General features: G+C 44.0%; 1 protein-coding gene across 2 annotated transcripts in view; it reads right to left on the reverse strand.

Moving 5' to 3' along the window:
• TASP1 (taspase 1) overlaps positions 1–25,411 on the reverse strand; it is an 834,089-nt gene that overhangs the window by 187,175 nt on the left and 621,503 nt on the right. For both annotated transcript variants that reach the window (XM_086927723.1, XM_086927724.1), the window contains exon 11: positions 22,310–22,420. In XM_086927723.1, the coding sequence (XP_086783849.1) occupies positions 22,310–22,420 (111 nt within the window). The remainder of the gene's footprint in view (positions 1–22,309; positions 22,421–25,411) is intronic.

The following is a 25,411-nucleotide window of genomic DNA, read 5'->3' on the forward strand; positions in this document are numbered from 1 at the left end:
ACTCTCTTCAGAAAACCCACGGAGAGAAATTCCTTACTTCTGTACTCCAGCCACCACCCGAGGGGCCTCCGTGATAACCTCCCGTTTGGCCAGTTCTTGCGGATCCGCCGAAATTGCAGTAGGAAGGATGACTACATGAAAGAATCAACGGTACTAATGGGCAGACTACTTGAACGCGGATACCCCAGACGTTTGGTCAAAAAAGCCATGAAAAGAGCATGGTTCAATCCCAGGGAAAGTCTACTACAACCGGGAGATAAATCGGACAACCAGGAGGACCGTCTCATCTGTGTAACAACTTTCTCCACAAAGAGTAATATGGTGAAGAAAACTATCAACAAATATTGGAACCTGATATCTGAGGATCTCAACACTAAGGGCCCGCCTCTGCATGCCTTCAAAAAGGCAAGGAACATTCGAGATCACGTGGTGCGATCCTTTCTCACTACTCCGGATGCACCATCAATTGCCACCATGTGGAATCTCCCCCCCATTCAGGGACACTATCGTTGTGGATCATGTAAAGCCTGCCCAAACACGATTCAGACTAAGATCTTCAACCACAAACAACACCAAGTTCCCCTTAAGTCTCATACGAACTGCAACTCCACTAATGTGGTATATTGTATAATATGCCCATGTGACTTACTATATGTGGGGCAGACACAACAGCGAGCTAAAGTACGCTTCCTACAGCACTGTAGTCGTGTTAGGTGCAAAGTCGTAGGTGCACCTTTGGTTGAACACTGCAATGCCTACAATCACCCCCCTGAGAGTCTGAAATGGACAGTTTTGGAACAGATCAAACTAGGCCCAAGGGGTGGGAGCGTAGAACCGGTCCTAAATGTGAGGGAGATAAAATGGATCCGCTTTTTCGACTCTGTCACCCTGGGCCTGAATGAGTCTGAGAGTAGCTTTGCTCAAATGGCAACACTGTGAGTTTCTTTACCCACCTTTGGATTTTCAACTGATTACTCTCCATTTCCCTCTATTCAGTTTCCAAAGTGTTTCGGATGCCCTATGAACGCTAGACTACCGTGCCTGGCATGTCCGCGCAAGTAGAGGTCCATCCCCTATGGCTTCTTGGAAGCAACAGTCACTATGTTTGCCTAATGGATTTAGTAATCCTTGTACTCAATGTGTACTTGCTTTGCAGTATAGAGCGCCTGACCGCCATGTACCTGGCAGGTCCGCGACTACTAAAATGTTTTTTGTTAAATATAATGTATGGTGTGACCAGCTCCGGCTTAGACACTGAGGAGGCTATATCATATGATTGTGTTTGAGATCAATTTCTTTTTCGATCAGACTACTGTGCGCACGACCCCTGTGCTGGGCAAATCAGTGCCCCTTTTTTCCTGTTTTTCTTTGAAATAACCTGACAATAATGCTACACATTAGACATCCTAATTTTGCAAGAAGTGAGGTTAATTGCGCGTTTTTTGTTTGACCACATGGCGACAATCATAATGAGCCCAAATGAGGTTCATCGAACCCTTGCAAATTTTCTCGCCACCCAAACTGTTGGGCTAAACCTATCAACTAACCTGGACATTACCTACATTCAATATCCTAGCAGTTAGTCTTTCCTCGTAACGTCTCCTCAGTAGACGCTTACCGGTCTCCTAGCAACCTGGTGAGTCTTTCCTCCACGAGGTTAGAATACTAACCCGGTTTCCAAGGCAGCACTTCCTTGTTTTGCCGACAGACGCGGAGACGCCGGCTTCAGGCTCGGCTTTGGCTTGCACCTCGGGTGAGTTTAACCTAAATGCAGTGGCCCAAATCCCGCTTCTTTACATGACGCCTGTGCGTGATTTACAACACCAATTTATTGTTGGTGTATTACAGACTTTTGACGAGTGAGGCATTCAGAACCTCTTTTAGCGCGATGACACGGCAAACCGAAGACACGCGAAGACGCCCGCCTGGTTGTTAAACTTTGTGTTTTCCAGATCGGTGGAGTGCTTGAGCAACAAATAACATTGTGCCCCACTGGTATTCCCCATATCTGAATTTTTCCTAAACTCCACCCCAACTTCGATGTTTTTCAGACTGGCACGTTTGCCAAGAAAATCACGTTTTTTGCTAATACGTTTAGGCACGATGACTTGAACTACCTTACTGCATTTTCCAGATAAGGTAGGCCCTCCAGCTTATATAACTTATCCGGGTCCCGCGTGGACTCGCAATGTTAACCTCACTATGTTTTGCTAACAGCAGCGCATCTCATACGCCCACGGGCGGCCGCAATTCCCGTCTGCCCTACTAATAATAACAGTTTTCCTCAGTTAAGTCCACTTCCTTTTTTAATACCTTACCTTTTCTCCATTTTCTATTTAATCTCTCAGACCCCCTTGGGTCTTGTTATATGATGATGTCGGGACTTGTAAGACCGTTTTGGAGTAATTTAGCTTTTTTACTTGTGTACCTAGGAACCAGCCCCACACTACCCTCACCCTGCCCTCACGTCCTGATGAAGACCCGCGAGTAAGGATCTACAGTCCTACACCTTTGGGTCGAAACGTAGACCACCACCCTTTATCAAGAACTCCTAACCCCAGCCTGATAATAATAATCAATACGGGAGTCTCTTTTTCTTGTAAATGGTCTTGTGATATGTGCCTCTCTTGACCTCTCTCATGTGGATCTATGATAATCATGCTTTTAATGTTGAATCAATGCCTTAGGGATTTTTTTGATTAGTGATGTTTAACTAATTGAAACCTCTTCCCTCCCTCACACACCTCCCTTCCCCCCCCTGTGGGTGCACTTAATTCTGTGTACTTTTTCACGATTTGTTTCAAACATTGGATGTGCTTTGGTACAGTGATAATAAATATACACTTGGTACCATTATCAGTTTTGCTTTCATGCACACAATTATGTGATTGTAATTAATTATCTATGTTCTTGGTCTGGGACCCCTTTCGTATATCTCAGAACAACACTCAGGCAGGCTTCCGGGAGGCTCGGCTTCCAGTTCCGGGGGATAAGTGGCAGAAGCAGCTCAGAGCAGGTTTTTTTCTCTTGGGGGAAACGCGAGCAAATAATTGAAACCTGGAAAGCTCTGACTCCAAATTCAAACGGCACTGGCAATATTGAAAGCACGAAGAAGAATACTGTTAACCCATTAAATACCGAATTCACAAACAGAGAAGAAAATTGTTCCCAGCCACAACACATGAGCGAGGCACTGAGAGAGAGAGAGGAGGAGGAGGGAGGGGAGGAAGGCGAGGAAGGTGTGGTAAAGTGGGCTGAAAAGAGTGAAGAGGTAAAACAAGACAAAGACAAAGAGCAAGATAAGGCTGAAGTTTCTGTTACTACCACTGAAATTAAGAGCTTAGGTGCACAAGATACAGGAAATAAAAAGGGAGCAGAAGGAAAAAGGAGCCCCTCGAACATAGTATCCTGCTACAGTCTTAGAAACAGAAGCTTTTTAAAACAGGAGCAATATCCAAAGAACATTACTCCAAGGCAAGTTAACAAAAGAAAACCTAGGAACATCAAGAAGAAAACTCAAGAAACCGCCAAAAATATTACTGTCAATGGGAAACAAACCGCTGAAGATAAAACCGATACAACCCTGAAAAATAAACCTAAGATTACCCCTACATTAAGAACGTTTTTTAAGGTTCAAAAACAGCAACAAGTGCATACGGTAAGAAATAGAGGGAGTCAACTTGATCCCTTATCAGAAAGCCCTGAACCAGCATTAACACAGTTGCAGAATAATCAATCCCCCATAACAGCAACTGCGACTACGCTTCAAACAAAGAGCTTTAAAGAACCTTACAAGACGCAAAACACCGGCACTGACATAGCTGTGCAAAAAAAACCCGAAGACAAAATTCATACGCACACACAGCTCATAAAGAAGCCAATAATTCTCCTTGTCTCGCAAAAAATGGCGGAGGCAGCTGCAGAAAATAGTACTCAAAAAAAAGATAGCAACGAAGAAACAGAAATGAATGGAGAAACCATACAGAAGCCACAAGAGGCTGAAAAAGAAAGTCCTAAAAATCAGACGAACGAGTTTCTGGAAAAAATATGGACTGAGATGAGAGACAAATTCACCATATCAGAAGCAAAACAAGACAAAATTCAATAAGTATGTGAAAAGCTGGATGAAAAATTAAATGCACTAGGTGCGAGAGTGACAGCTGTGGAAGGAGAAGTAAATGTCTTGAATAGAAGAGTGGAAAGTAATTGGAAAGAGCTGAAAGCATTAAAACAGGAGGGGAAATATTTAAGCGAGAAGGTGAAATCGCTAGAAAATCAAGCAAGGAAAAATAACATACGAATCCTAAATGTGCCAGAGAATGAAGAAGGGACTGATATTAAGAAGTTTGTGGCAGAACTGTTAGTGGAACAATTTCCCTGGATTGATGCAGAGCAATTAAAGGAAGACATGCAAAGAGTTCATAGAGACCCGTTCGGAAAAAATAAAGAAAGGAAAACACCTAGAAAAATACTCATTAACTTCAAAACCTACACATTAAAAGAAAAAATTCTCGGAGAGGCGCTGAAAAAAGGTAGCTTCAGTAAAGGTACATGGTCCTTCAGGATTAGATCCGATATGTCAAAAGCATCACAAGACAGACAATGGGAGCTAGGAAAATTCATGCCAGAATTACAATTGTTAGGCGCCACAGTGCAAATTAAGTTTCCACCCTCTCTAAGAATAATGTGGCGAAACAAAATGAGGAACATTAGAGATCCTGAAGAAGTAAAGAATCTCATCGACCTAATGAAAAACAATATCCGAATGGAAAATCCCACATGTTAAAGAAAATATCAAGATGAAGTTTAAAAAAAAACCGCATATAAGTAAACACAAAATAGAAAGGTGTAGGGCGCGATAAGTAAAAAATTCACACACAACCAAGTCTAGAGTCAAGGAGCTACAAAGGGGTCAAGATAAAGACCCAGAGAAAAGAAAATGGAGGCTTCCCCAGGGAGGGTAAAAACAAAGCACAAAAACCACAAAAAAACGCAGGAAACAAAAAATGGGTGGGGAGCATAATAGGGAAAAAAATAAAAAAAATAATGCTCAAATATTGGGAAAATGGAAAAAACGAAAAGTCGAAGTCCCTATCAGAATATTCATTCTTCATAACCAAGATGCACCAATAATAAACACGAAAGATGGCAGAAACTAGTAAAAAAAATCAAAATACTCTGCTGGAATGTAAATGGTATGAGGACCAAAAGTAGGAGGAGTAAAATTCTTGAATACCTCAAGACAACAGAAAGTGAGATCATTATCTTACAAGAGACACATCTTCTAAAGGAAGAATGGGATCAGGTGATGAAAAACCTAAACTGGGTGGATATGCATGTTTGCACAAATCAAGGGTGTAACATTAAAGGAGTAGCCATTATCATCAAGAAATCATTAAAAGCAATTTTGGAATCTTCGGAAGTCGATAGCAAGGGTAGATGGGCAATGGCTAACAAAAAAGTGGGAAACATCTCATTCACAATAGCAGGCTATTATGGTCCCAATCTTGATGTCCCCGAACCACTTCAAAAACTATATACACACCTGTTAACTGTCACTACCCCGGTAATCCTAGGAGGAGATTTTAATCTTATACTAGACCCTAGAATAGATAGGTCCCCTCCAGGAAGACAACCTAATTTACCAAAGATGAGGGAGTGGATTGGGATATATAGAAAAGATTTAGACTTGATAGACGTATGGAAGGAGAAAGGAGATAAAAGTCAGCCGTACACATTACACAACAAAAAACTGGGGCATAGGTCAAGAATAGACTATTTCTTGATAGATAGAAGCCTAATGGAAAATGTAAAAAATCTGACCCACATGCCAGCCCATCTATCAGACCATTCCGCTGTGCAGCTTACCCTCCAAATAAACATAGTTCAAACACAAAAGAGATATACAGTTGAGAGGGCTATGTTATTAGATCAACAAATCATACACAAACTCAAAACAGAAACAGAAAACTTTTTTGAAGACAATAAATTAGGTACAACTAAACAAGTCACCTGGGATGCATATAAGGCCGTAATAAAGGGCAAGCTACTTAGCTTAGGAGCACATAAATCTAAGAAAATGAAACAAGAGATAATAAATCTGGAAAAGAATATAAACACCCTAGACGCCCAAATATTAACAGAAAGAGACCCAGATAAGAAAGACTACCTACTAAAGGAAAGACAAAAACAGATATTTTCGAGGATAGAGTGCGTACGAAGTGGGAAGCAAGCAAGCTGGCAAATCACGAGTATGGAGAAGGCTGCGGAAAATGGCTTGCATGGAAGCTAAAAACCGACATTGCAAGAAACAAAGTGAAGGGCCTACACCAACAAGACCAATCAAGTTTGATCACAGACGAAGAGGCAATTAGAAGAGAATTTGCGACTTTCTTCTCAGAATTATATACTGAAGATATTAACCCATCCGATGAACAGATAGAGGAGTACTTAAGAGAAATATTGTTTTTAGCCTTAACGGAAGAAGAGAAAGACGAGTTAAACAAGGAAATCTCAATTACTGAAGTACAAAACGCAATAAGATCCTTGAAGAAAGGTAAAGCCGCAGGCCCAGACGCATTGCCAAACGAGCTTTACATGACTCTGATGGAAACTCTATCCCCATACATAACGGAGTTGATAAATCAATCTTTCAAAGAACATCATAAACTGCCTGATTCCTGGAACGACGCAGTAATAACAGTAATCTTAAAGCCAGGGAAAGATCCAACTAAATGTGAATCCTACCGCCCGATATCTCTGCTTAACGCAGATTACAAAATATTCACAAAGATAATGGCAGCTAGACTGGGAAGACTCATGCCCCAGCTCATACACCCAAATCAGAAAGGTTTTATAAAAGGAAGGCAACTACATGAACTCACCCACGAACTTTTGAGTGCCATAGACATCGCCACACTAAATAAGATCCCTCTAACGATACTGACTGTCGATGCTGCTAAGGCATTTGACAGAGTAAACTGGGCTTTTCTGAAAACAATAATAATCAAGAATAATCTAGGTAATTCCTTCCTACATGCTGTAGAAGAAATGTATAAAACTCCAAGATCAAAAATATTGGTAAATGGAAACCTCACAAATGACATTATAATACAAAGAGGTACCAGACAGGGTTGCCCTCTTTCTCCCTTGCTTTTCAATTTATATATTGAGCCCTTGGCAAATAAACTCGGAAACAACAAGGAAATAACTCCCTTTAACCATCTAGGCTGGGAAAAAAAAATTGCTCTTTATGCAGATGACCTGATGCTATTTACAGAAAACTACGCCAACTCTAAGTTAATCATAGAAAAAACCTTAAACAACTTTGGGAAAGTTTCAGGATATCTAGTTAACCATACCAAAACTGAAATTATGACATGGAACACAAATTTCAATAGCCCAAATGTTAAACAAGAGATAAAATATTTAGGTATCTTAGTGAATCAAAATTTAGAAAAAATTCCACAGAACAACCTAAACAGAGTGGCACATGAGGTAAGGAAATTATTAAAAGTATGGTCTAGTCTTCCCTTAAGTTTTATAGGGAAATCTAACATCATAAAAATGACTGTACTACCTAAATATACATACCTCTTTAATAACATTCCGTTAGAATTTAAAAAAGATTCGCTAAGAAAATTGCAAGGAGAAATCACCAGCTTTATATGGGCATCTAAAGGAATAAGAATATCAAGGAAAATACGGGGGGATAGCAAGCCCAGACCTGATAGAATATCATAGGGCATTTCACTTCAAAAATATGAGAACACTCTTAAACATTCATCAATACTATCCAGAGCATTTACAGGCAATGACAGCAGATGAAGATCACTTTCTTTTCAAGTTTGGACACCAAAAGTACTTTAAAAAAATCAAACTAAGGATATTAAAGGAGGCAGCTAAATTATGGCTTCAAATCAGAACAACTCTAAATATCTCATATTACAGCACAATGGCACCGGTATGGGATTCACCAGGAACCCCGGATTGTTTAAAAGACGCTATGGCTAATCCTCTGAAAAAAGCCGACATTAAATACTGGGGCCAACTTTTAAACGGATCAACACTAATCTCTTGGGAAGATTTACAAAAGATTTCCTATGGAACGGTCTCAAAATTCAAGTTCTACCAACTATGTAGCTGGGCAAAAACATTACCGGCACATGCTAATGACAGAACTAAGCTTGAAAAAGAAATGATAAAAACTTTACCCATAAATAAGGAAATTGCAAAGTGGTATTGGACCTTTATAACGGCAGGAGACGAAAACACCCAGATTGAAGCCCAAATTTGGGGGAGAGATCTGCCTACGTTAGACCTAGACATAATATGGGAAAAGTCTCTACACTTGTGTTGGTCAACATTAAAAACAGCTGCCTTGAAAAGAAATCATCTTTACACACTACACAGGGAATATTGGACGCCAAAAAGACTAGCAAAATTTAAAAATGTAGGAGTGAAAAAGTGCCCTAAATGTGGAGAAGAAAGAGCAGATGACATTCATATGTTCTGGAATTGTCCATCTTTGGAAAAATTTTGGAAAGAAGTTGGTAAGACTCTAAGCTTTATCCTCCAAAGACAACTGAATGTAAGTACAAGTCTTATTCTTTTTGGGATTGGTAACTTAAGAGAGGGGCATGAGCTAACAGTAAGCGAGACAAATTTACTTTTCGTATTAATGGTGATAGCAAGGAGGGAGATTTGTATTAAATGGATCGGACAATTGCCTCCAACACATGAAGAGTGGCTGAATTCAGTTATTAAGATTAATAGACTAGATAGAAGAGGGAAAGCTAGCAAAAGATACAAATACTGGGAAATCATGGAAAACTATCTGACCTCCAATAAAAGAACAGAACATGCGGTCCCATGATTAATGCGAAAACATATTTTGGTTGATGAGTATAATACTCAGAGTAGCCAGAATGGCTAGCTCCACTCCCTCCGACAACAGAAATGTCAATATGTAATGGTTTAAAGGGCTCCTCTGATACATTCAACTAAGGGAAACTCCCCAATCAAGAAAGAACGAGGGGCAGTGAAGGCACCAAAGTACAGAGGTAGAGACCTGAAATTCCATACACATAGACTTTTCGCAATATGAGGATTACATTTTTTTTAAAAAAACAAAAAAACATCTGTGGGACAGCAGGACGGGTAATTGAAAATACCGGTCCTGGAAGTCCAACGTTACCATTCAGTTCCTGAGGTCTATGACAGAGAGAACCTGAGGTTTTGTGAGCATTTTGAGTTTCTCTTTCTTCAGGAAGTCAAGAGGGCAGAAATCTACAATAGGGAGGAGGCCTCCATCCTTCTCCAGAAACAGAAAGTAGCGGGAATAATAACCACTGTCTAATTCTGATGTCGGTAGCCTTTTGATGGCCCTTTGACCAAAAGGGCCTGTACTTCCTGACGCAACAGAGAGATGATGTCAGAGATTTGAGGATGGCTGCTGCTAATGCCTTGTTTTTCCCCTTTGTAGGCGTCTATGGAGATAAGCTGGCCCATTTGGTGCCATGTTCGAACATCTGTGATGGCTAGGTGTGGTGAGTGGCCACGGAGGTCAATAGACCTCATTCTGATAGATATTTGGAACACCATGATGCCACCGCCGTAACTCGATCTGGAATAGACTGCATTGGGAACTGTAACATATACTGACCCCTGCTGCTTCCATCCACACCACCCAATTCATATTTGTCCTATCAGTCCGACATTCACAAGTCTCCCGGCCTCCTCCATTCACCAGGTGGGTAACTGGGACTCAGGCTGCCCCATAGAGGGTATAACCCACATGGCTTTTAAATTTAGTGCATCAGTGACTGCTTCTGCCTGCGGTCATTTGTTTCTGTCATTGTTTGTACTGGTTTCTTCTAACAAGGAGGTCTTTCGCATGTTCGGGGTTCTGAAGTGGATGAGAGGTAGAGCACTCTTTGAAATGTTGTTGCAACTGCCTAGTAATGTCTGATGAAGCTGACAAACAATGCGATATCACGGCCAACATTCGAGAACAAATTACAGACTACAATGACATGGCAGAACAGGAACTGCGCTACATCTCCGGGCAACATGTGGCGAGAGCATATGGGAAGGGAGGGTATCTGGGTCGTGCTCCGGCTAACAGGCTAAAACCCACCATGGGCAAAATCAAGTGATAGAAATCACTGGGAGAGATGGGAAAGATTACTACAATACATTGGAGGTTCTGTCGTCCTTCTCTGACTTCTAAGAGAATCTATATGCATTTCGTGGGATGTCCACAGAGACAGAGATAGCTCCATACTTTGATGAAACAGCTCTGGTGTGGCTGTCCTTCAATCAATCAATTAATCAAGGTTTTGTAGAGTGGGACTACCCACCCGTAAGGGTCTCAAGGCACTGTCGGGGGTTAGGGGGTCTGCTGTTCAGTCAAAGAGCCAGGTCTTGAGGTCCTTCCTGAATTGAGGCAGAGATGGTGATTGCCTGAGATGCAGAGGAAGGGAGTTCGAGGTTCTAGCAGCAAGGTAGGAGAAGGTTCTTCCTCCAGCAGTGGTCCTGCGGATATGTGGGATGGTGGCCAAGGCCTGATTGGCGGAGCGGAGTTGTCTGGTGGGCATGTGGAAGGGAGGCAGTGGATGAGGCATGTGGGTCCGGCGTTGTGGTGAGTTTGTAGGCGTGCGTGAGGAGCTTGTAGGTGATCCTTTTATTGACCGGGAGCCAGTGGAGGTCTCTCAAGTGGTCAGTGATGTGTCTGCAGCGAGGGATGTTCAAGATGAATATGGCGGAGAAGTTTTGGATGTTTTGCAGCTTCAACCTACATCTGTGACTAGGGATGAGTGTCTGAAAAGTTTTAGCGCTCCGTCCAATATCACCTTTTATTTGCTTAATGCGGCATAACAGCACCTTTGGTGACTCTAAAGGGTCAAATGTAGAAGAATATTGTGAAATGTACATCAGTGCAGCTGTGTCTAACTTTCAACGCTTACAAACACTTTCAATGCTTCTTCTGAGCCAGTGAACACCACATGCCGCATCATTCTCATTTGCACTAACACACGTCATTGTGGATGTCATTCACAATCTTGTGTTAGTGCAAATGGATGCAGAAGGCTTGTCTGTGAGAAATGGTGTTGTCTGCAACACCTGTATTAACTTATCACACAGAGGTTCAAAACATTGAAAATTAATCATTAATCATTCAATTGATCATGACACCAACCCTTTGAAAAAAGACTCCTAATAAATGAATTAAAGCAACTGCAAACAAACAGCTGTACAGCAAATTACAGTTTCTGTGTGCATGTCGACAATGTGACAATTAAGTTGTGAATTGTCCTTGCATCATGTCAGGCTGTGGCGTGGGTTAGAGTTTACCAACTAGCCCTGAGTGATTTACATCCCGATCCTGTTACTTGACTCTGTACTGCTGTGGGGTGGTGCAGAGCTGAACACGATGGTCTAGAAGCTTTCTGAATTAGTGTCTTTCCTGTGCAGGCGAGGAATGCCTTCTGTTGCAGCTGTATTGAGGGGTGAGGAGACTACCCATAGAGTTTGTATATTGGAAGAATGGGTCTACTTATGAGTGGGTGAAGGTTTGTTTGTCTGCTTGTGTGCCTGAAGGCGGTGTCTTACTGTCTTCAGCTACGGTATTGAACTAATCTTTATTCAGGTACGGCGACCACGAGGGCAATAGAATGAGATGCATTTAAGGTGGTGATACAGGGGGTCTGTTTAAGTAAGCATGTGGGAGTGAGGAAGGTACTACTGCAAGATGTGGACAGGGCTGAAAGCAGGCTGAAGGCGGCTGAGCTAGCGCGACCTGGACATCCTGAGGCGCAGGCAGAAGTAGTGGCAGCCAAAGAAGCCGTGGCGGGGGAGATGGAGAGACTGAGAAGCTTTGACTATGAAACATATGTAACGAAAGTACATGCGTAGGGTGACAAAGCAGGGACGTTATTAGCCTGGCTGGCCAATCCCACGACATGGGGCTCCCCAATCCTGGCACTAAAGGACCAAGGGTGTGGCACCGTCTTCACTCAGTGTGAGATTTTAGACCGGTTCTTAGACTATTATGATAGTGTCCGGGGACTCAGACATTGACGCCTTTTTGGATAGTGTATCCCTTCCACAGGTAGAAGAGGAGCAAGTGAAATGCTTGGGTCGGGATATAACTCTAGATGAAATTAGGTGCAATATCAAACAAAAGGCCCGCAATAAAGCACCGGGTGTAGATGGGCTGCCCGTGGAATTTTAACTACAATATTTCGACCTGCTGGCTCCCCGGTTGCTTGAGGTCTATAGAGAGGCGAAGATCTTAGGTCACCTCCCCGGTTCCATGAGGGAGGCGCTTGTTATTCCATTGTTAAAACCTGGGCGGGAGAGTTCAGACACAGCGGCCTACAGACCACTATCAATGTTGACTACCGATTACAAGGTTTTGAGTAGGATCTTGGCGACTTGCCTGTTACAGCACATGACGGATCTGATCCATGAAGACCAAGCTGGGTTCATTCCCACTAGAAGCACAGCCACTAACGTGCGGAGACTAGTAAGGATTATGAGGGGAAGATCAACTTGATGCTCCACACCCAACGGTGCTTTCAGTGGACATAGAGAAAACCTTAGACAGCTTGGAATGGTTGTACCTATATAATACACTAGGACGTTTTGGGCTAGGAGATGACGTTGTAGACTGGACCAGGGTGTTGTATAACTCCACGGTAGCCAGGGTGAAAGTTGGAGGGCTGATATCACCCCAGTACCCAGTGGCTTGCGGTACGAGACAGGACTGCTCGCTCTCTCCGTTATTGTCTGCCCTGGCGATAGAGCCCTTGGCGGCAAGGGCTCGATTAGGAAAGAATTATGAGGGCCTGGGATTCAGAGGAGATCATCAGTTTATCTCGCTATATGCGGATGATTTGCTGATGTTTCTAGAGGATGCAGGAGCTGCATTGGAGGGAGCAGCGAGCTTACTGTCGGAGTTTGGCGATGTCTCAGGACTACGGGTGAATTGGGCCAAGATGTGTTTGTTCTCGGTGAAGCTTGGAGGGCCCCTCCTGCTGGGTCAAAGGAGGTGCGCTGGGAACCGACGTGCTTGGTGTACCTAGGTGTCAATATATATCATGGAGCAAATAATATGTTAGAAGGGAATGTGGGACGATGTGTGAGAGCTCTGAAAGGCAATATGGCCTTCTAGTCTACACTTCCGCTGTCAGTGATGGGCCGGATAGCTTTATTAAAAATGGTAGCACTACCTAGACTGCTATATTTCTTTAGGACATTACCTGTTTGGATACCTAATTTGGTCTTTAAATCCCTGAAATCCATGATTGCAGGTTTCCTATGGGGAACTGGTAGACGAAGAGTTGCCCAGGCGACTTTAGTATGACCAAAAGCGGAGGGCAGATTATCGGTCCTCGATTTTGAACTGTATTACCTGGCGGCTCAACTCCAGGTGCTGACGCAAGCAGTAGCAGTGGAATTTAGAGGTCCTGAGAACTTGAGAGGAAGGGGGATACCAAGACACGTTTTATCCTTTATAATTTTGCAACAAAAGCTGGATCTTGCCTATCTCTCCCTAGAGGAGAAAACGTTGCGATTGTGCTGGAATAGTAGTCAACGTAAGGCTCGAGTATTACCTCCCTATGCTCCCGAAATTCCGCTGGGGATGATTACAGCATTGCCCCACAGGAGTTATTGGACGTCCTTGATGGACTGGGAACGGGCTGGGATCCAGGTACTTGGAGATCTGTATGAAGACGGGGAATTGCTGCCTTACCGGGCTTTGCAGGAAACATATGATCTCCCCGGGGCAGGGTGCTTGTTGCATGCGGCGCTAGTTCACGCAATACGGCTGCAGTGGAAAGAAGGGAATGCGGAACCCAAAAAAACGATGGCATGCCAATACGTAGTGATGGCGGCAGGGACCTTCAAGGTGGTCACGTGCTTGTACTCCAGGATGCTGAATGAGGGATTGGTACCCCTAGATGCCTTGAGATTAAAGTGGGAAACAGGTGTTGGGAAGCCTATACCAGAAACCACATGGGAACAGATAATACGCAGAGCTTGGAAGAGCACGAGGAATGCAAAATTCCAATTGGTGCATTTCTTTATATTACACAGGGCATATCTAACGCCTGGTAGGATTAAGAAGTACTTTAAGGTGGAAGATGCAGCATGCCCTAGGTGCACGAGCGAAGGGGTGGAGCTGGAACACATGCTGTGGGACTGCCCAAAACTGGGAGATTACTGGGAGGAAGTGGGGACCATACTGAATGAGGTCACGGAGACGCTTAACATTTGACATGGCAACATGTATACTGCACTGGTTCCCTCACACCTCCAAGACAAAGGTGACTAGTAAATTTGTGGACTTAGAGTTATTGCTAGCTAAAAGGGAAATAACAAAGGCGTTGGAAGTGAAAGGAGGGCCCCAATAGCAAGAGATGGAAGGCTGACATGCAAAAGTGGGCCAGTAGTGAGAGTACCCTCAGATTTCAACAGGCGCGACGTCTGAATACTGAGAAAGCGCTTGAATCTGCAAACGCCTGGGAAATGCTGGTACAATCTCTGGCTGATCACCACTCTGACGAGGAATAGGTAGAGACTATTATGCGTGGAATAGTCTCCTTGCAGGTACAATGTGGAAAACACTACATTGCAGTGCAAGTACAAAATAAGGTTTGACTTAAGTGCTTAATGTAACACACACCGGTGGGGAGGGCTAGGGGGGAACCGGGACTGGGGCTGGGAATAGTATAAGTAAGATGGTTAAGATACATGTCATTGAGTACAGTTACGTGGCGATAAGCACGTCATCAGAGCTTGATCATATAGAAATCATATGTATCACTTGACGGCTCAACTGTGATGTGCTGGGAAGGGATTATAGGAAGATTTGAGATGTGATGACTGTGGATGACGTATTTTGTAACTGGTTGTTATGAAACTAATAAATGTTTTAAAAAAAAAATTAACTAATCTTTACTGTTAAGGTGTACATGTTGAGGGGGTGTTTTTAGTTTATTTCAGTGCTTTAAATGGGCCGGTACTCACCTGTACGAAGTATCAGCACTTCTCAGTGCTCTCCCATTGAGTACCGCGACTTCTCCTTGTGTCAAGAGAGTTGCAGTACTCCTAGAGGCATTCTGGGGTCAGGCTCTGAGGTAAGGGTGCATGATCATTAATGTCATATGCAGGGCCGGACTGGGAACCCAGATCAGCCCTGGTAATTTTGACTGACCAGCCCCCCCTGTTGTTTTTGTTACTGGGGGCAGATTTAGCAGCACCATTTCAAAACTGCCCCCGTAACAAAAATGGTCCCCTCCACTGCAAAATTGATCCCCACCCTTCAAGCCTACAGGAAACACCCGATGCCCACTACGGCCAGTCCAGCCCTGGGAGAATGTATTCCAGAGCTAGGTTTCTCCTGCAGCTTCACACACTCTAAGTGAGTGACAAAAATAAAGAGTTGTGGCTTGATGGCTAGCTAAAGCTCCCGGTAATTGAACTGTCATGCTGCCAGTTATAGTGTGAACTTTCAGCGCTGAACTGGTTTACACTCACCCCTGTCTTGCAGAGTCTCACATCTTTCTGCCGAGTTCGGTTCGCGTCAGAGGGACACAATTGGTAATTTTTTGCAGTTATATATAGCGCAAATTTGGCAGGAAGCATTACAGTGTTTACATGAGAAGCAAAAGTTCTACATGAAAGCATACTTTTTTGTTTTATGGTACTGGGAGGTGAAATCTCAGCGACAGCTCAACATCCTGTAATTCTGGGCAAATCACTTAAATCTCGCTGTGCCATAAAAACAATACAAATATGTGTAATGCAATAGGTCTCTCATTACCGAAAGTTTGAGCTATTGACGTTGCATTATTATTTGCAAGCCAACAGGTCAAACGTTTAGTAATGTGAGACCTAGTGCATTGCAAATGCTTGTTTAAACTTGATCCTACCTCCAGGATCCCATGACATTCTTCAACAGTAGGCCAGTGGCCTGTAGAAATGGGTCTAATAGTTCCTCCTCCAGGTAACGACATGGATGTACGCTACATTTGCGCTCGGAGGGTGGGGGTGGAGAGGGGGGGGGGGGGGAGATCATAAAATTATTATATTTTAATGGACTGTCATTTCATTTATTTCCCATTTTGTATACATTATTATACCAATGTCACTTATTGTGTTCTCGTTGATGTCAAAGTTGGCGACACATCCCTTTTTGAACTCTTTATCAAATACACAATGTAATTCTGACTCCTACAGATATCCAGACCTCGGAAAGCAACCAAAGATCAAGTTGTGCTGTAAAAAATAAATAAATGTGTACTCTTAATGGAATCACCCTGCAACGGTAGTGTGAGCATTTGAATGTACCCACATTAGTAGTGTAGTCCACCTTCACCTTCGTGATGACCCGTAGATGGGGTATTCGCCCCTCTGAATCCATGATTTGAGGGTCACCGTCCGTACGATGCCAAAGTGTGGCAGTCCGCTAAGCAGGGAGAAGAGGCGGCTTTCGTTGCGAACGTCCTCCCAAGCCAGCACTGGTAGCCGCTTTCTAGAGTAGGGTCGGGTTATGGTTTGGTAATCCAAGGCAAGCACTGTGAATCAAGAGGGCGATTCTTAAGAGCCCGATACCAAGAATAAAGCGACTACAAAAGACGACCAAGTAGCCATTTTGGAACAGGGGAACTGAGCTTATGGTAGCCTATAATTCAAGAGAAGTAATTTCCATGATGTTTTATAGTCCACGAAAACATCCTAGTAAGAACTTGTAGCTTTCGATGATCAACAGACCATTCCGTTAGAACAGTTACTCCATCAATAGTGTCCTGCCAGCAGCAATGACGGGAGGTGGGTGGAGGGTGTGAGAGCGAGGAGCCAAGAGACGGCCAGAGCTAGCCAACCAAATGAATCAATTGGTGATGTGCGCTGGGAGGGAACCAAGCACAACAAGCATTGGAAATGCAATAGGTCTCGCATTAGAAAAGTTGGAGCTATTGGTCTTGTAAACGACAAATATTTTGTTTATTTGTTGGTTTTTAAAATAGCTAAATTGATAGCTTTGTCATTTACAACGCCAATAGTTATAACTTTCGCAAATGTGACACCTATAGCATTTGGAATGCAACATGTTTTGTATTTACGTGACATAGATGGCAGCTCTGGTCGTTAGGCCACATCTCCAGAGAGCAGGAGCGTGCAGCAGGTGTGAGAGGGTGAGTGGGTGTGTGAGGGTTTGAGGGTGAATGAGGGTGAGGGTGTGTGAGGGTGAGGGTGTGGGTGTGTGAGGGTGAGTGAGGGTGTGTGAGGTGGTGAGGGTGAGGGTTAGGGGGTGTGAGGGTGAGGGTGAGAGGGTGACAGAGTGTGTGTGAGGGTGAGGGGATGAGGGTAAGGGTGTGTGAGGGAGAGGGGGTGACGGTGAGAGGGTGAGGGTGGGTGAGGGTGTGTGAGGGTGTGTGAGGGTGAGGGGGTGTGAGGGGGTGTGAGGGTGAGAGGGTTGTGAGGGGTGTGAGGGTGAGTGAGGGTGTGTGAGGATGAGGGGGTGAGGATGTGAAGGCGCGTTTGGCAGTGTATGTTTTAACGCTCGGAATATCATAATTAAACGTACGTAGCGTCACCAGAATCTCATCAAAGGTTATGAAGCTAGACCAGGAGGTATTATTTTTCGGTTCGATGAGGCGATTATACAGCCAGGCTTCATTATCTATTGTGGAGGGGTGGAGGAGGGGTTGGTGCGAAACTAGTTTGAGAGCGATCTCAATATTGCTAGTAATTTGCGATGTTTTTTAAGCAAAAAAGGAGGCAACGGTTTAACAATTAGGGGGTGCTTTGTTGTTTGTGGAAACAAGATCGGTTCTCAGGTAGATTGGTTTCTGATCATTTCAAACAGTTTCTTAGGTATGTTAGTATCAGTGTCTAATTAACCATGAAATACACAACACAATAACCTAACACAGTAATCATACTCATCGACATATATATTGAAAACGAGACGCTTAACTGGCTACGTAGTAGCAAAGAGAGCGTAAAATTGCAGTTTGCGATTATGTAGAGTTGAGGGCTCTGTGATTGGTACATGTGACTATGTTGATTGGTGTTAATTAGCAATGTAGTGTTCTCACATTAATTAATCTTATTGGCTGCTGTAAAAAAATATGAAAATAAAGAGAAGCCTAATCAGAGCCTGCAGGCTTGACAATTTGAGCCTTTCCCATTCCCAAGTAGACAGCTCTTGCGCCTAAGCTACAAGTCATTTCAAAAGGAGGATGTGGCATAACAGTCAGAGCTACCCACTTTGGCCATAGGGAACCAAGTTCCAGTCTTGGTGTTAAGTGTTGGCTTAACAGCCTGTGATTCTGGGCAAATCATTTAATCTCCCCCTACCAAAAAATGTATGTACCCTTGTAACATGATGCCTCATTTCCAGTAGTTTAAGTAAGTGAATATATGACATTTGAAGGGTATGTGTGTATTTCAACCCCACGCAGGTACTACAAAGTTATCAGTCGGTTTTTCTTGCCGATTCTAGAGCATGGGCTCTAGACAAATTTCTCTATCAAGTGCACACATACGTACGATGAAAGCATTCAAATGCCGCAAATGAGCAGTCTGAAAACTTAGAAGGTATAGAAGGAACGTAGTATATATGGTGCCTTATCAGTAATGATGGCGGGACCAGAATGGTTATGACAGTCCCTAACGAAAAGAGATAAGGAGACCAGTTGGGGGAGGGCGGTAATGTGGTAAGTGCTCTCCAATCGAAAGAGATGGTATGGTAAACACCTGCCCGCTACTTACGCGGACTGCCGGTGACTCTAGTCTCGTGTCCATCGTCTGCAGTTGATCTTTTAACTGGTTTCATTTGTGCGTACTTGTAGTACTTCCGGGTCGCAAAACGTCCAATCGGACGGTTTAACATAGCCCGGGAGTGCGCGGTATAACATTTGAGTTGAAATGGGATTGGTTTATTGGAGATACTTTAACCAATCCTAGTGCGGCTTTCAAATTCGGAAGTGCTGATTGGCTTTGGAGAATTGCGTTTGTTCGTTTCAGCCTCTTACTGTCTCACAGAGTAACGCCCATCTGATAGGGAACGATGTTTAGTTAGTCGGTCGGAGTCTCGTCTCTAGCCTGAGGTGAGTTATCATCATGGGACCGGGCGGCGACTACCTGTTTAGTGTCTGGCTGGTTAGAAAGATGCTGCTCGTCGTCCAGGATAAGAAATGGAGAGCGGGGAAGGGGAACTCAAGTTCGAGTCTCGGCTGAACACCCTGGTGCTGCGCAAATATCTTAAATTCCCCGGACCTATACATGAACGTGCCATTGTGTAATGTGGTCATTTACAGCCCTCCAATACTTTCGGGTTGAGTTTGCTTTATATAAAACTGTGGTGGTGGGGTGGGGGTGTTTGGAGATACCTAGTAACAAAGTCATGGACTCCGACTGGGATATAGTCCTAGTTCCACTATGCAACTATGTAGTGACAGTCGAAAGTGAACTCCTTGAAGTGATGACCTGTTACTTGCGCTCCTCCTCATATGCTGAATAAACGTGTATTAACCTACAACCACAGTGCCCTCGGTATTCCAATTGTGCGAGGGCTGAAGTACGCACCATTTTTCAGCAGAGTACCTGCGCAGTAGATGCAGTTTCAGTGGGTGGGCTACTATTGAAGCAGTGGTACATGGTAGTCCTTCCAGGTGGACGGGACGGAGGGAAGGCCAGATAAGGGGAGGGGGGAGGAGAAATGCGACACGGCGGGCAGGGGAGGGGGCGGAGCGGGGAGAGGGAACCGACGAAGGGAAGACAGATAAGGGGAGGGGGGAGGAGAAATGCGACACGGCGGGCAGGGGAGGGGGCGAGGGGGGAGGAGAAATGCGACGTGCGGATGAGGGAACTGATGTGCACGCGCTTTTAAGCTCAATGCGCATGCGCATTGAGCTTAAAAGTCACGGGCACTGCAAGGAATCGCCACGATTCCTTGCAAGTTGGACAAAGAGTGGATAAGCCCCCATAGTCTCGCTTGCTCGATGCGCATGCGCATCGACAGGCGAGACCTAAAAAGGTAGGACAGATGCACAACATTAACCAACCAAGGAAAGGAGTTTAGAACAGCAGGCTAAATAACCAACTAAAAGCAGTGGGCGTGTCCAAAGTCCCCGATAGCCCATATACCGAATATAGCATGCTTTGCAGAGCAGACTCGAACTAAAAAGTATGCCTTTACGTAAAACTTCTGCTTCTCATGTAAAACGCTTTAATCCCCTTGGGCCAAGATTATGCTATATAAAACTACAAAAATACCAATTATGCCCTGCACCTATAAGCTGAACTTGGCCAAGGGCCCTTTACATTTAAGAAGAAAATGCGAATATTGTACATGTCTGGCTCAAAGCCACACCCCAGACACGCCCCTTCCAGACCCACCTAATCAATTTGGTGAGTAATTGGCCTTCTCTTTTTCCATTTAAAGTGCTGGTTTATTTAGTGAATGAATCACACAGATGGGTTTCACTGTGTACAGTGTGCACCCAGTGCATGATGTGCCTTTGAAAGTGAGATTGTCATACCTGTCAACTTGAAGAACAATCTGTGTGAGGAGAGTGAGGTGCCTTGAAATGGGTGGTGCCTCATGCCTCGAAGTACCTGTGAGGCACTTTTGAACCCCACCCCGCCCCTAAACCCCCTCCTCTCAAAAGAAATAGCTTGCTGAGGCTGGTGTCAATGTCCCGGGGTGTTTTCACACCCCTTTAATGGACATCAGTAGTATAAAGCCTCGGAAAACAAGCTGGAAAACCACTATTTACTGTGGTTTTCAGCTCTTGTTCCCAGCCACCGTGTGATATCAGCTCCTCACCAGAAGACCGTGTGATGGGAGCCGATATTGTGTTTCACATGGTGGCACTTTGTGAGTTGGCAGGTATGCATTGTTGGTGTGTAGCACCGTACATAATGGGTAAGGGCAGGGGTAATCTGTGGAGTGAGTTTGCAAAGGTAGGAAGTGCCATAGGCTGAACTTTTATCAACCTGTATTACGACAGTTGTCCGTTTTTTTTAAAGTGCTACATGTTTCAATGAAAGGGCGCTGTTTATTTAGTGAGTGAATGAAGCTGTGTTGAGCATGGATGCGATTGGATGGACTTCTATTGGTTGTGTGACGCTATAGGATCCTTTGTCATGCACTGTGAGTGATGGGGGGATTGGAAGAAATGCCTCCGTCTGGGGAAGTGGATGAACCTGAACAACGCACAAAGAAGGGTCATGATGGATAAAGGCAACAGCCTTACACTGGTGGGAAGGGGATGAACCTGTACTGTAACCAGGGACGAGGGTGGTGCTTCAGAGCCTGGGTGATGCTGTGTTGTCCGTGACACAATGCAAACCACAGGCAACGGAACAGGCCTCAGTGCAGCGCTGTGCGGACAAAGGAGAACGCTCACACAGAGGCTTTCTATTGGTGCAGAACTTCCATTCCCGGGATCCAGCAGTGACAGCCCACCAGCTCTGCTAAGGCCTATGTTTACACAAGGTTCAAGTGTTTAAGTAATAAATCTTCTCTGTGCTGTTAGATGTGATTAAATAAACACACTACATCGAGATATTTCCATAGGAAACACTACCAACGCACACTCTCGCATCCAAAGGACGCCCAAAAAGTTGTGTGCTTACTGTTTGCAAATGTGCTTCAGCAACTCCTCAGGAGCACGAAGCGCTTTATAACTACAAACATACCTCACTGCAGTCATAAGAAAGTATCCCCCACAGCAGACTGCCTCGGAGAGGAACGGATATCCTGGGAAATCAATGTACTTTCTTGCTCCTCTTGGCACTTGGACGCTTGAGCACAGGCTCCCAGAGGCTCTTTCGACTCCCCTCTACCAATCCTGGTGCTGCTCTCATGTTGCTCAGGCAGTATGCGAGTGCGCTGGTTCGATGGTTCTAAAGCCCTGGGGCCTGTGCTTGCTCTCCGCCCAGCTGTCTAAGACTGCTCGGCTTGGAGTGTTTAAAGTGCGCATGTCAGGCTGCCCATTGCAACACATCTGGTCAAAGTGACATTTGCACGTTAAACTAAGTGCACTGTTCCTCCCTGCTGCTAGCCCCAACCACAGACTCGGCTGCCTCCAGTATGTAAATAAAATGGCAATACATTTGTGTCATGCAGGCACTGCCTCTGCTTTAAGGAGTAACTGAGAGGCAGCATTTGTTTAAAACGATCATCCCTTCAATGAATCGGTGACATTATGACATACACTTACTATATGATGACATGATAACACAGACTCTTTGCTATGCCTATTGTTAGACCGCACTGCATACTTACCAATGAACTTATTTTGCATAGTCTCAAGCAGCGCTTGGTGTGCATCTTCAGCCTGTAGTGCTTGTGAACATTCTCTGGCCAATATGGTCCGAACAAGGTGCTCCCCACAGCCTAGAATAAAAGAAGGTAAGGAGGGAGACGTGTATCAAATACTTTCAATTTCTTTATGCAATCTAAGTAGAATAATTAGGTGTAAAATAAACTAATACGAAATCAGTTCTTTAATCTATAAACAAGAAACAAAGACAAGAGCACAATCTAGTTTAAATGTTAAACTTTCATAATACCGTTTGCAGGCAGTTTAGTTAAGCTTTGGCTCAACTTACGTTCTATTTTGCACCAAACAAAGTAGATAACACTGTTCCCAGTGTGCAAGAACAAGCATTTACAATGCAATAGGCCTGGCATTAGGGAAAATGTGAGCTTTTGCCGTTGCAAATGCTAATGTTTTTTTCATTTAAAACTATGCCAGCAGTAGCCTAATAAGCAAAGAAATTCCTTACATGAAGGAAAGGGTGCAGTACCGTGGGCTGTTACTAGGTGGACACCTAGAAAATAAATCATTTTAATGAAGTAAAGGGTGCAGTACCACAGGCTGTTACTAGAAGTCCCTGGGATACTTCGTAGCACTCTGTTGTACTGCACCCTGTGCTTCATTAAATTAATATATATTCTTATTATGCTACTGCTGGCATAATTTTAAATGGAAAAAACATTAGCATCTCCAATGCCAATAGCTCACATTTTCACTTATGCGAGATCAATTGCAGTGCAAAGACCGTTAGAAGAAAAGCATGCAACAACTCTCAAGTGACCTGCAACAAACTGCATGACCATCACATGTATGAATGCCACATCAACTGCATTCAAAGCTACTGGGAAACAGAACAGAAGGTGCCCTCCACACCAAATAGGGTAAAGTAGGTATGCAAAGTGCCTCGGAAGCCTGAGAGTAGCAACTTGGAAGTATGAATATTGCTGTCATAATACTGGAAAACTATACTCCGTAGAGAATGAAGAGGTGAAGAGCTTCTGGCACAATTAAACAGCGATGAGCAGAGAACCAGACTCAACAACAAAGCCTAGTCAGGACCCGAAACTTCAGCAAACGTTACCTTGCGCTTGGTCCTTATGTCTTTGGCAATGCAAGTCACTAATTGGGGGAGGGTGGCTGGGGGGTGGGCACTTTCATTTTGCCCGAGTCTATTTTCTGTCACAGTCAGACCCTAGGGACAATTTACCAAGAAGGGGTAGTTCAACAGTTGGTTTCTTCAGTAAAGGATGGATTTAAGCTATTGGATCCACAATTGTATATTGTCTGATGGACAAATTGGCAAAATCATGTACCACTGAGAAGATGATCCGGCGCATTCTTTCAGACCTGCGTATGGATCGAAACTCAGTTTTAGGGACACAGGGGAGTGTGATATAGTATATGGCCCATCTTCCTAGCTCTGATAGATAGTGCCTCAAAGTGGCACTGTGCTTCCGGGAACCTGATGGAGCTAAAGTAAGAAGCACTAAGGCTTTTTCAGTACACCATTTGTGTTGTATCCACTGACTGGAAGGACTAGTATGGCCCTCAGACCTACTCTATGGCTTTGCACATTGATGGGTAGACAGTTTGTATATATTTGAGCATTCCATTCCATTTGCGAATTTTGGTATACTATTCGCTGCAGCCTCCACTTACTTTCTTGATCGTAAAAAGGGGTTGTGGCTATCCTGATGATATTGTGATTCCTAGATACAAAATTGCTTCACTTTCTCTAAATGGCTCCTCTAAAATAGCTGTAGCTTGTCTTGTTGGTAGGCCCCATGCATGGTATGCTTGAACTCAGGAGAGCGTTCTTTGCTCCCCCGTCCATATGCCGACTTCTTCCAACATTATTCTTGTGAAGATCTTCACTTCCACATCAATAAGGCATTGGGTTTGGTAAGAAAGTGGCTTATTTACATCTTTTTTTTTAAGGGAATGATAGAGCTGTTATCCTTAGAGTGGTTTTCCCCTTAACGTTTTGCATGCTTACCGACTCTTTTTGCTGATCCTTTTTGTTGGCCTAAGGACTCTGGGCACTTTACCACTGCTGACCAGTACTAGAGTTCATGTGCTTCTCCCCTAAACATGTTAGCATTGGTATATACACAATTGACATATTTAGTTTACTTGTAAGTCCCTTGTAAAGTGGTATACCATTTACCCAGGGCCTGTATATTAAATGCTACCAGTAGGCCTTCAGCACTGATTGTGCCAACCGCTCCAGACCTGTCTCAGGCCTCCCACTGCAGGGCCTGTATGTGCAGTTTACTTTTAAGACTACTTGCCAAGCCTAAAACTCCACTTTTATTACACATAAGTCACCCCTAAGGTAGGCCATAGGTAGCTCTAAGGTCAGGGTGCTGTGTAAGTAAAATGTAGCACATGTCCTTTTAAGTTTTGCATGTCTTGATCGAGACAAACACCCAAAGTAATTTTTTACTACTCTGAGGTCTACTGCTCTCATAAGCTAGCATTGGGAATTCCTTAATACACTTTTAAGCTGTAATTACTGATTAGAATGGAGTAGCTGCAATATGTTTCATATCTTTGGAATGGTAATGATAAATCCACTTTAGTGGTAAAGTTGGATTTACCATTACTATTTTAGAAATGTTACTTTTAGAAAGTGGACATTCCTCTGCTCTTACTGCTCTGTGTGCCTGCAGTCTGTCTCTAATACATGTTTGGTGTGGTTGAAAGCTACACTTTGTGCAGTCCGTCTAGACAGCTACAAACACAGGAAGGTTAGGTGTGTCTGAGTACTCATCCACATTCTTCTGCATTATGATGGCTTTTTCTGGGCAGGAAGGGAGAGAGGGGTTGACACTTGCATCTGATTAGTTAGTGGCCTCACTCCACACAAAGGGCTGATTACCCCCACAGATAGTCTGGAGCCAGAGTAGGGAAGGAAGGGCCTGTGTGCACTTCAAAGGCCCTTCTTAGAATTCACCCCTACTTCAAAGGTACAACTGGGTATTAGTACTGGGGCTCTGACCTTAGCAAGACAGTTCGCTTGTGGACCTGTGAAGAACTTTGCTAAGAAGAAGCTCTGCTATGCTGCT

Source organism: Lissotriton vulgaris, chromosome 6, assembly GCF_964263255.1.
Source record: "Lissotriton vulgaris chromosome 6, aLisVul1.2, whole genome shotgun sequence".
Classification (NCBI taxonomy): Eukaryota; Metazoa; Chordata; class Amphibia; order Caudata; family Salamandridae; genus Lissotriton; species Lissotriton vulgaris.